This window comes from Bubalus kerabau, chromosome 4 (genome assembly GCF_029407905.1).
Source record: "Bubalus kerabau isolate K-KA32 ecotype Philippines breed swamp buffalo chromosome 4, PCC_UOA_SB_1v2, whole genome shotgun sequence".
NCBI lineage: Eukaryota > Metazoa > Chordata > Mammalia > Artiodactyla > Bovidae > Bubalus > Bubalus kerabau.
The window spans coordinates 162,961,363-162,972,123 of NC_073627.1; the positions used below are offsets into that span (position 1 = coordinate 162,961,363).

The 10,761-nt window shown below is 47.7% G+C and overlaps 1 protein-coding gene across 1 annotated transcript; it reads left to right on the plus strand.

Moving 5' to 3' along the window:
- The first annotated feature begins 32 nt into the window (after positions 1–32).
- On the plus strand, positions 33–2,733 carry LOC129651038 (tumor necrosis factor receptor superfamily member 10B-like). Its single transcript, XM_055579768.1, has 4 exons — positions 33–69; positions 509–620; positions 1,433–1,671; positions 2,116–2,733. The coding sequence occupies exons 1-4, from the start codon at positions 33–35 to the stop codon at positions 2,304–2,306; spliced, it is 579 nt and encodes a 192-aa protein (XP_055435743.1). The 3' UTR covers positions 2,307–2,733.
- The last annotated feature ends 8,028 nt before the right edge of the window (positions 2,734–10,761 follow it).

Genomic DNA, 10,761 nt, shown 5'->3' on the forward strand with positions numbered 1-10,761 from the left:
TTTTCTTCCCAACCCTGATGCAATCTGTAATGATGCACAGTGCCTTTTGTATGCCTCTGTTGGTGACAGGTGAACAGTGGCTGTTCTATGGATGCTGTATGTGTGTTGCTACAGAAAATGACCCCAAAATTATTTAAGAAAAAAAAAAGATTAATTCATTTATTTTTGGCTGTTCTGGGTCTTTGTTGCGGAACAAGGGCTTTCTCTAGTTGTGGTGAGGGGGACTGCTCCTTGTTGCTTCTCATCGTGGTGCACAGGCCCTAGAGCACAGGATCAGTAGTTGTGGCACACGGGCTTAGCTGCCCCGCAACATGTGGGGTCTTCCCAGACCAGGGATGGAACCTGTGTCCCCTGCTTTAATTTAACAGGCGGATTCTTAGCCACTGGACCACCCAGCAAGCCCTCCGAATTACTTCTTCAACTGAGTGGATGGAGATCTGGGTGGTGAAGAAGGGTTGAGAGACATATGAGGGAAACACACCCTCAAAACCTTATCTTTGGTCTCTAGGAGAAGAAGAAAAAAATGGCTGCACCCCGACCAAGGACACTGAGTGTCAGTGCAAACCTGGCACTTTCCGTGGAGAAGATGCACCTGAATTCTGTCAAAAATGCAGCACCGGGTGAGACACAGGAGCCTAGGGGGGCTTCCAACCCACAGGAGACCCGAGTTTCCTTGTACCCATTTCTCTTTCCTGCTTCCGTGAAGCCCCTCCCACCTCCCAGAGCTCCCTTGTGCCTGTGGGGTCTCCTGAGCCTGCAGCAGTGCTCCCTACCACCACTGTTTGTCCTGCACGGCTTTCCCGGTGGCCCCTTCCCACGTCTCCTCGGGAGGGGCCTAGAAAGACCGAAGTGCTGACAGCAGACAGAAGTCATGAGGAGACCATGAGTGCGCTCCTTCAAGGTTCCTATAAAACTGGAGCCAACTCGACAGGCCTCACACCCAGCCCCTTGTTCCCCAGTAGCACCTGAATCTTTCCTATTTGGGGACTCGGTGGCCAATAGTAATTCACTATCCTCTGATGCTCCAGTGTTGGCTGAGATTGGTAGGAAGAGTCAACAGGTGGATGAGAGGGCCTTATATTCCAATTTAACTGGAGGATGAGTCAAACTTGTGACTCTTGACCTGGATGAGGCCCCCCCCACCCCGCACAGAGCTTCCCGTGCAGCCCAGAGAAGCCAGGCGGGCCTTGCAGAGGAAGCCCAGCTCCTGAAGGGCAGCTCTGAACACTCAGTAGGAGCCCGGGAGCCGCAGTACACAATCCTGGATCGTTCTCCCGCCCAGGGATGGGGAGTGAGGGGACCCTCCCCTGCAGACAGCAAGAGCCTGTCTCCCCTCCACTGTCTTGTCAGGGGACCCAGGACGGGAGGCTGCCCCCTCTTTCTCCTCATCCAGCCAGCTGTCCCTGATGGGTCCCCCTGTGTCTGTACCCAGGTGCCCTGATGGGAAGGTCATGGTCATGAAATGTACCCCCTGGAGCAACATCAAGTGTGTGGACCAAGAATCAAGTACCCTGACCCATGGGGAGGCCCCAGTTCCTGGAGAGCTAGCAACCATGAGCCAGAGACTACCCATCACTCCCTCTCCCTCATCAGGCCCTTCAAGGCTGGTGATTAAAATTGTATGTGTAATTGCCGCTGTCCTAATCGGATGTGTATGGTGCTACTTTACAGGTGAGGTTCTAGAAGGGAAGGAGGTGCTGGCTCCCTCCTCCATCTCCCCAATCCTCCTGTTCCTCCTGGCTTGTCTCTGATCTTGTTCCCCAGGAAACCCCTCCTCCTCCCACCTCACCTGGTCCTACAAAACTGATCACATTGGGCCCCCAACTCAGCTGACGGTCCCCTCTTCCCCCTGGCTGAGTCTGGTGGGAGGAGGCAGGAGAAGAGGGTGGTTCAGTAGCACTGCACAGAGATTTTACATGGGTTTCATTTTACTTCATTTTCTCCCTTCTCTTCTCCTCCCTGAGGGTTCTCCAGATTCAGAATATCCCACTTGCAGTCACAGGCCCGGGGTTGTTTGTTCAGTGTCTGAGCCCCCACCCTGCACCCTGTCCCTAGGAAGGGAGGTGCGGCAAGAGTGCCCTCCCCACCACTCAGTGGATGTCTCTTCTCTTCTAGGTCTCTTTAATGAGTGCTGGCACAAGGTGATCGGTTTCTCCAGCATCTGGTGGCCTCAGACCCTCAGTAACTGCATCACAACAAAGCCCAGGGTGGACACGGTCCCCGGTGTGTCCTATGCTGTTGTCCCTGAGTCTCTCAACTGGCCTGGGGGCTCTAGGCTGAATGTAGAAGGGAGACTGGCCTGCTGAGAGCTGTCCTAAGGCTGGTTGGCAGCGCTGGCCCTGTCCTTACTGTTTGAGACACCCTCACTCTGTAGCCCTGGGGCGTGGGGGGTGTCAGGCAGGGGTGCTCAGTTCCCCTTAGCATCACACCAGAGTCTGGGTGCCATCAGCAGAGCCCAGATGTGCTGAGTCTATGCCCACTTGGGCACAGCACAGGTGTAGGTGGGAAGGCAGAACCTACTGCGTCCCCTCAGAAGCTGTAGGGGTTTGTGGGTTTGTGACTCCTGGGTCAGTGCCTTGCTTTTTCAAGGCCCTTTTCTGGCACTTATGTCCCCCAGGAAGGTCTGGGGCTCTGGACCATGCACACAACAACAGGCTGACCAATGGAGATTGACTTTCCATTCTGGTCCCTTGGCAGAAAAAGAAGCTGCAGGAAACAACGCCCAGTCCCGAGATGCAGCAAGCAGACTGCCTGTTGGTGAGTGTGGGGCTCTGGCCCTTCTGCTTGCTTGGGACTGTGGTAGAGACAGGGAGAGGCAGTGGGTCAGGTCTCCTCTTCTCTGGGGAGGTGGTGATGGAGGGAGACCGGGGCATGGAGGGAAGGGAGCCCACCCCCTGCTCTGGAGAGAGACCAGGGCATGGAGGGGAAGGGAGCCCACCCCCTGTTCTGGTCCACTGGCAGCTCTGATGCTACTTCTCATCTGTCTTGTCACCACATCCCTCGTCTAGAACAGGGCAGGCGAAGGGTAATCACTCCTCCCATGACTGACCCAGTGATGGAGTCAGAGCTACATAATAATTTTCTATGTGACTGTTACATACTTTTAAGCCATTCCTCATCATAGTGGGAATTTCACATTTATTTCAAAAGTATTGTTAAGTTGAATCTACTTGAAGTAAAATTTCTTTGTCAACATATAGAAGTATTTTCACTATGTGTATGTGTGTGTACATATATATATATGTATGTATGAGGAGGGCATGGCAACCCACTCCAGTATTCTTGCCTGGAGAATCCCCATGGACAGAGGAGCCCAGCAGGCTACAGCCCATGGGGTCGCAAAGAGTCAGACATGACTGAGTGACTAAACATACGTATATTATATATGTATACATACACACACACACACACACACAGAGACGTTTACAATTTGGGGTCATATCATTTCAATAGTTTTGAGGTTTTTGAGTTTTACCTTAATTTATAAATTAATCTAGGAGGAATTGAGATCTTTTAGCTATTCTATATTTTTCTTATGAAAAGAGTTAGCATTTTAAGTTAAGAGTTTTATAATACCTCAACTCCATGTGTGTTTTCCTTTGGTAAATTGCTCATTTCTTGTTGAGGCTGTATCTTTGTATTACAATGTTCTATAACCTTATGAGTTTATCCAACTCATAATTCATTATAGAATTTATTGTCATAATTTTTAACATTCACCATCCACACACTCACATTTACGTATTATTGTTGAACCATTAGAGTTTTATAAGAATACAATCGTATATAAAATAATGACTCTTCTGTCCGCTCCCTTCAAAGATCCTGCATTGGTTTTGTTTTGCTTACGGCTGCATCTGCCAGAATTTCAGAACAAGGTTTACTAGGCTCAGTTCTGTAACCTAGGACCCCCGGTTAAGACCAAGGCTGCTCTCCATTGTGTTTTACAGAAACCAGCAGCACCTGAAGGATCTCAGAGGAGAAGATGGCTGCTGGTTCCAACAGACGCCACTGCAAGTGAGTGTTTTTTTCCTGGGTAGGGGATCAGGAGTAGAGGGAGGAGGGACAGTGTCCTAATTTCTGTCTCCATAGCGGTTAGGGCAACTCAGAGAGGGGATGGCTTGTCCCTGAACCATCGGGACTCTAATTCCCTCCCTGCCCCCTCCTCTTTTTCCCACCCTGCACCCCTCTGTCCTCTAACAGTGGCCCCTAACACCTCCCTGTCCTTCCCTCCTCCACCATCCTCCTCCCTGGTTGCTCAGGGCCAGGTTGACCCACTCTGAGACATCTGATAGGTTGTGCTGTCCAGCAGGGCACCTCCTGGCCCAGGGAGGCTGTGGAGCCCCTGTCCATGCATGCTAAGTCTCTTTAATCATGTCTGGCTCTTTGCAACCCCATGGACTGTAGCCTGTCAGGCTCCTTAGTCCATGGGATTCTCCAGGCAAGAATACTAGAGTGGGTTACCATGCCCTCCTCCAGGGATCATTCCAACCCAGGTATCGAACCCATATCTTACATCTCCTGCATTAGCAAGCAGGTTCTTTACCACTGGTACCACCTGGGAAGCCCTGAGGAGCGCCTGAACTGTGGCTAAATCTGATGAACTGTAGTATATAACTCGATACTGTAGTTCAAGGACTTGGTAGAAAAAAGGACTGTAATTTGTCTCGTTAGTTTTTTTTTGTATATTGATTACATGTTGAGGGGCTTCCCTGGTGGCTCAGATGGTGAAGAATTCGCCTGTAATGCAAGAGAACAGGGTTCAGTCCCTGGGTCAGGAAGATCCCCTGGAGAAGGGAATGGCAACCCACTCCAGTATTCCTACCTGGAGAATCTCATGGACAGAGGAGCCTGACAGGCTACAGTCGATGAAGTCACAAAGAGTCAGACACACAACTGAGCAGCTAACACTACATATTGCAGTGAAAAAAATTCTTAACTTACTTTTAATTGGAGGATAATTGCTTCACAATGTTGTGCTTGTTTCTGCTGTACAGCAACCTGAACCAGCCATAGGTGCACATATATCCCCTCCCTCTTGAGCCTCCTTCCAACGCCCCCATCCCACCTCCCTTAGGTTATCACAGAGCACCGGATTGAGCTCTCTGTGTTATAAAGCCACTTCCCATTAGCTATCTATATTACATATTGAAATGAAATTTTTTAGAATACTTTGAGTTAGTACCATATTTCATGAAAAGTAGTATTGTTATGTTTCATGTTTTCAGTGTAACTGTTAGAGAATATAAACTTGTGTCGGGTGCCCTCCTTATGTACTGTGGATGGTGGTGTGCACAGCATTTCACACACACAGCGTTGAATCTGCAGCACAGCCCATGAGGCAGGTGGTGTTTGCTCCATTTTAGGGTTAAATTCTTGCTCAGAGTCTGTCCCCATCCAGCTGTACCGCAGTGTCAGGCAGTGAGGCCGAGCGGGGTGTGAGGCCGGAGACCTTCCTCCCTCCAGGCCTTTGCTTTGTCCCCATTGCAGAGGTGGCAGCCAGGGGGCCTCACCCTCCTGAGAAAGACAGGTGCCCTCCTCTGAGGTCTGTTGCCCCTCGCTGTCCCACCCTCTGTCTCCTCTCACAGATGCCTTCTCCCTCTGTGACAGCAGTCTCCTCTTCCAGATGCGCCCTCATCCCCTGCTTGGGGCAGGACTCTCTGCTGACCTGGACTGTCCCCAACTGCTCTGGGTGCTGGCGAAGTCCAATGCCCAGTGCCTGTGTGGCTTGTTTGCTGCTGGGAAGCAGGTCGGGGCGCAGAGCAGCAGGCTTACCAGCAGGGGGAGCTCCTCAGGTTCCCATCCTGAAGTCTAGGCCTGAATTGAGGGTCCTTGGCCTTTGTGGAAGCCTGTTCCAACTCTGTCTCTGTGACTTTCCCCCAACCTAGGCCTGAAGCTATTCTTCAGTGACTTTGCAGCTATCTTTTCCTTGTGATTTCTGTGATTCGCTCTTGATGCAGTTGGGCCTCACATGAAATGAGATCCTTGTGACCAGAGAATAGGCCTGGGTCTCTCCGGATGCCTTGTGTGAAATGCTGCCAGTCACCAAGAAGGGACAGGGGACCTCAGTCAACACCCCGATAGATGTCTTGGAAATGTTTTTGCAAAGGTTGACAAAAGAGACAATTCAAGAGCGCCTGCTGAACTCAGGAAAGTATTAACATGTTTATGAAGAAAGTGAGACAGGCTCTGCTGTGCCCTGACTGTTTGAGGATGTCAATCTTTCATTTCAGGACACACTCCTAATAGACTTCTAGTTTTTATTTGAATTTTTTGAAATTTGTCATTCATGTTAGTATGTATGCATTTAATGATGTAACTTATAATGAAAGTGTTAGTCACTGAGTCATGTCCAACTCTTTGTGACCCTATGGACTGTCGCCCACCAGGCTCTTCTGTCCATGGGGTTTCTCCAGGCAAGAGTACTGCAGTGGGTTGCCGTTTCCTTCTCCAGGGGATCTTCCCTACCCAGGGATGGAACCTAGGTCTCCTGCACTGCAGGCAGACTCCTTACCGACTGAGCCACCAGGGAGGCCCTGTAACTTGTAATATACATGATTAAAGTGCAAACATCTTGTATGTCTTGGTACTTTTATGTTTGTGCATATATTTATATGTGTAGAAAAACATTTTGCAAATATAATTTCTAGGTTTATGTGGGCTACCTGGTTGAGTACTGGCAATCCAAAGCAATTAGAAATACAAAAGGAGGGCATTCCCTAGCTGTTCAGTGGTTAGGACTCTGTGCTGAGAGCCCTGAGTTCAATCCCTGGTCAGAAAGTAAGATCCCACAAGCCATGAGGCAAAAAAAAAAAGTAAGATCCCACGAGCCATGAGGCAAAAACAAACAAACAAAAACCTACAAAACAACAACAACAATAAAGGAGAGCAAGCCCACTGCTGGGGGAATTTGACCACTTTGGGATTGCCTGGCGACTTCTTTAGGGTCCAGGCTTTAAACATGTCAACTTTATAGTTGGGTGAATATTTGTATTTTTCCTAGGGAGATGTTAACAAGTGAGCAGAGAGGGAGGGGAAGTGGCACCCCCGTGCTGTGTCTGGTGACCGTGAACTGGGCTGTCATTCCCCGGGCTTCCTCCTGCTCATCTGGGAGGTTAGGGTGGGACGTGGGTTAGATATGAGTGTCAGATAGTTTCTGTGTCACGTCTGCTCTTATCAATGACCTTCATTGCATCTGGGCTCAAGGAAGAGAGGACAGGGATCTGCCATAGTTTTTGGGAGGAAGAATGGACGGGCTCCTGGGTTATGTTCAGTGTTGGCTTGCGCCACACTAGATGGGCCCCCCTTGATACTGGTGCTCTGAGCCCAGAATTGCCTTTTTGTGTTTGAATTGGCTGATTAAGGATCTCAGCCCCTCTGTAAGCTTTGATGTTCTGCAGAAAAGACACAGAAATGCTGATTCTTAAATACTGTGAGAACTGACCTAAAATGCCTGCTATATTAGGTTTTTTTTTTTAATTAAAAATTTTTTTTTTTTTTTACCTTCTGCTAAACCCTTCTCTGTAGTATTCCAATCACTGCAGGATAATTTAATGGCAGAAGCAATTCTCAGGGAGGTTTTTGGTCTAGTCCATCTCAAGGCTTGTATGTTGTCTTCCCTAAGGTTGATGTGACTGGTGTGGTCAAAACTGGAATTGCCTAAAATGTAGGTACAAATGGATACAGTGTGTGGAGTTCACTTGTGTTTTTAGAAGGGCTGACCCCCGTGGTCTTGGTGCTACATCCCTCTGGCCCTGATGTCCCTCCCTTTCCTGGAAGTCAGGTGTTTCCTGTCTTTGCTGTTCCTTCTGTGCAGGACACTCTGCCTTCATCCCCAGAAGGAGATAGAAATGAATTCTTGGGACTTCCCTGGTGGTTCAGTGGTTAAGACTCTGCACTCCCAATGCAAGGAGCCTGGGTTCAGTCTCTGGTTGGGGAACTGAGATCCCACATACCACAACTAAGCATGTGCTCCGCAACTAAGCCCATGTGCTGTAGAGCCTGCACATCACAGCTAGAGGAGCCTGTGTGCTGCAGTGAAGAGTCTGCACAGCTAAAATAAATAAGATACAATAAAATTTGAAACTGTCACCTATATGTTACAAAAAGCATGTGCATTTGTAAAACAGTTTAAAAAATACATAGTCAAGTGTCAGGTCACTTGTCCCTTTCTCAGAAGACTTCCTTGAGTGCCCATCTAGAGTATCAGCCTTGTCAGTATTTGTCACGTGTATTCATTTGTACCCGTTTATTGTGTGTTTTACTAATGAGAACCTTCAAGAAACGTGAAACTTGACTCCTTTGTTGCTTCCCGGTGGGTGCTTAGTCGCTCAGTCGTGTCTGACTCTTTGCGACCCCGTGAACTAAGCCTGCCAGACTCCTCTGTCCATGGGATTCTCCAGGCAAGAATACTGGAGTGAGTTGCCATTTCCTACTCCAGGGGATCTTCCCGATCCAGGGATCGAACCTGCGTGTCCTGTGTCTCCGGCACTGCAGGCGAGTTCTTTGTCTGCTGAGCCATCCGGGAAGCATTACTGCTTTATGCCAGTGCAAATGTGACAATTTAAAGTTTTACTTGAAGACTGGATGCCTGTTCAGGTTTCTCCTCAGTAATGAATTTGTGACCAATTTTAATATGTTATGTCCACGTGTACACCCATGGTGGATTCATGTTGATGTATGGCAAAACCAATACAATATTGTAAAGTAATTAGCCTCTAATTAAAATAAATAAATTTAAATTAAAAAATAAAAAAGCAACCATAATACTATATCTCATCTAAAAATTGGATAATTAAAATTCATTAAATATAAAAAAAATTAATAAATATGCAATGTCATATACAAATAATTTTATGTAAATTTGCAATTTTATGATTTTGAACCAAATTGAATATTCAGTGTTATATACAAATTTTGCAATTTTCTATAAACATGCAATTTAAAGAATTTGTGGCCAAATTAAATCTGCAATGTTATATACAAATTTTATAATTTTATATAAATAAGCAATTGGATGAATTTGTGACCAAATTACATGGCAGTTACATAAACATTTTTCAATTTTATATAAATATGCAATTTTATGACTGTGACTACATTAAATATGTGATGTTATATACAAATATTATAATTTTATATATAGTTTTATACATTTTGACAAATGTGGAATATTATAAAAAGTATAAAAACTATCAAACTGTTATGAAATATACAATTTTATGAATTTGTGACCAAATTAAATATGTAATTTTATATAAAAAGAGGCATGTGTGTGTTTTTTCCCCAACTTCTGGTTCTCTGGAGCAGTTCTGAGTGAAGGGTACAGAGGTGTGTTCTTGCTCTGTGACCCACTCCTTCCTTCTTCCTTTATGCCTCAGGCTCATCTTGCATGGGTGTGTCTCCTGCTCTGACTCAAGATTTCCAGATGCCAGATTCCTGGGGGACCTGAACACAGCCCCTTGTCTGTCACCTCCTCCCCGCTCTTCCCCTGGGAGAGAGGCCCCAGCCTGGCCAGGCTCCTGCACAGCCTCCCCACTGTGGTGTCTCTGAGTCCTGTCTGGGCCTGCTGGGCTCCCTGGAGGTGCAGACTGGCTCTGACAGAGCTGTTGGGAAGGGCTGGTGGGGCCCTGCTTGCTGGGGTTCTTCAGTGGCCCCTCACTTGTGAGCCTCCTGCCACTCTGGGGCCACCTTCCCCTTCTGTCCCTGCTGTCCTTTCTGCATCCTCATCACAGTGGGTCTGGTGGCTCAGCCCTGCAACCTCATGGAGACACAACTCCCTTCCCCTGGACCTTAGGGTAGGATCCCCCACCCACCTAGATTTCCTGGGGGAGCCCCGTGGTCCCAGCCCTGTCCCCTTTCCCAGAGCAAAGGTGCTCGTGCAGAGCTGCACACCCCCTGACTGCCCCCACTCCTGCCTGTGAACATATTACATCAGGAGTGGGAAGAAAAATATTTTAGATCACAAATCAGGAGGAAGAGGTGAATTTATAATTACTTGAAAATAAATTCTTGAGAAGCAGTGTTGCCTGTGTGAGACCCCTATATCAGATCACCTAAGTTGTCCTTGAATGGAGAAGACTGACTGGGCCTCCATTTGTTTTTGTGTCTGTTAACACTTTATGAGAAGCTGAGGGATGGCGGGGGGTTGGGGGCGGGGTGAGGGTGTTAGGGGCAATATTATATAATCAACAGACTTGAGCTTCCCTGGTGGCTAACATGATAAAGAGTCTGCCTGCAATACAGGAGCCACAGGTCCAATCCCGGGGTCTGGAAGATCTCCTGGAGAAGGAAATGGCAACCCACTCCAGTATTCTTGACTGGAGAATCCCATGGATAGAAGAGCCTGGCAAGTCCCAGTCCATGGGGTCACAAGAAGTCGGACATGACTGAGCGACTAACATTTCACATATGGGATGCATCTGAGCAGTTTTACAGGATAGGTAAGAGCACGTATTAGTGGAAATTAACCTAAAACATAGTTTTAATACTACAGCCTTTTTGTTGTTGTTCAGTCACTCAGTCATGTCCGACTCTGTGACCCCATGGACTGCAGCATGCCAGACTTCCCTGTCCTTCACCATCTCGCAGAGTTTGCTCTAACTTATGTCCACTGAGTCGGTGATGCCATCCAACCATCTCATCCTGTCGACCACTTCTTTTCATGCCTTCAGTCCTTCCCAGAATCAGAGTCTTTTCAAGTGTCTTTTCAAGCTTTTCCCATCAGGTGGCCAAGTATTGGAGCTTTAGCTTCAGCATCAG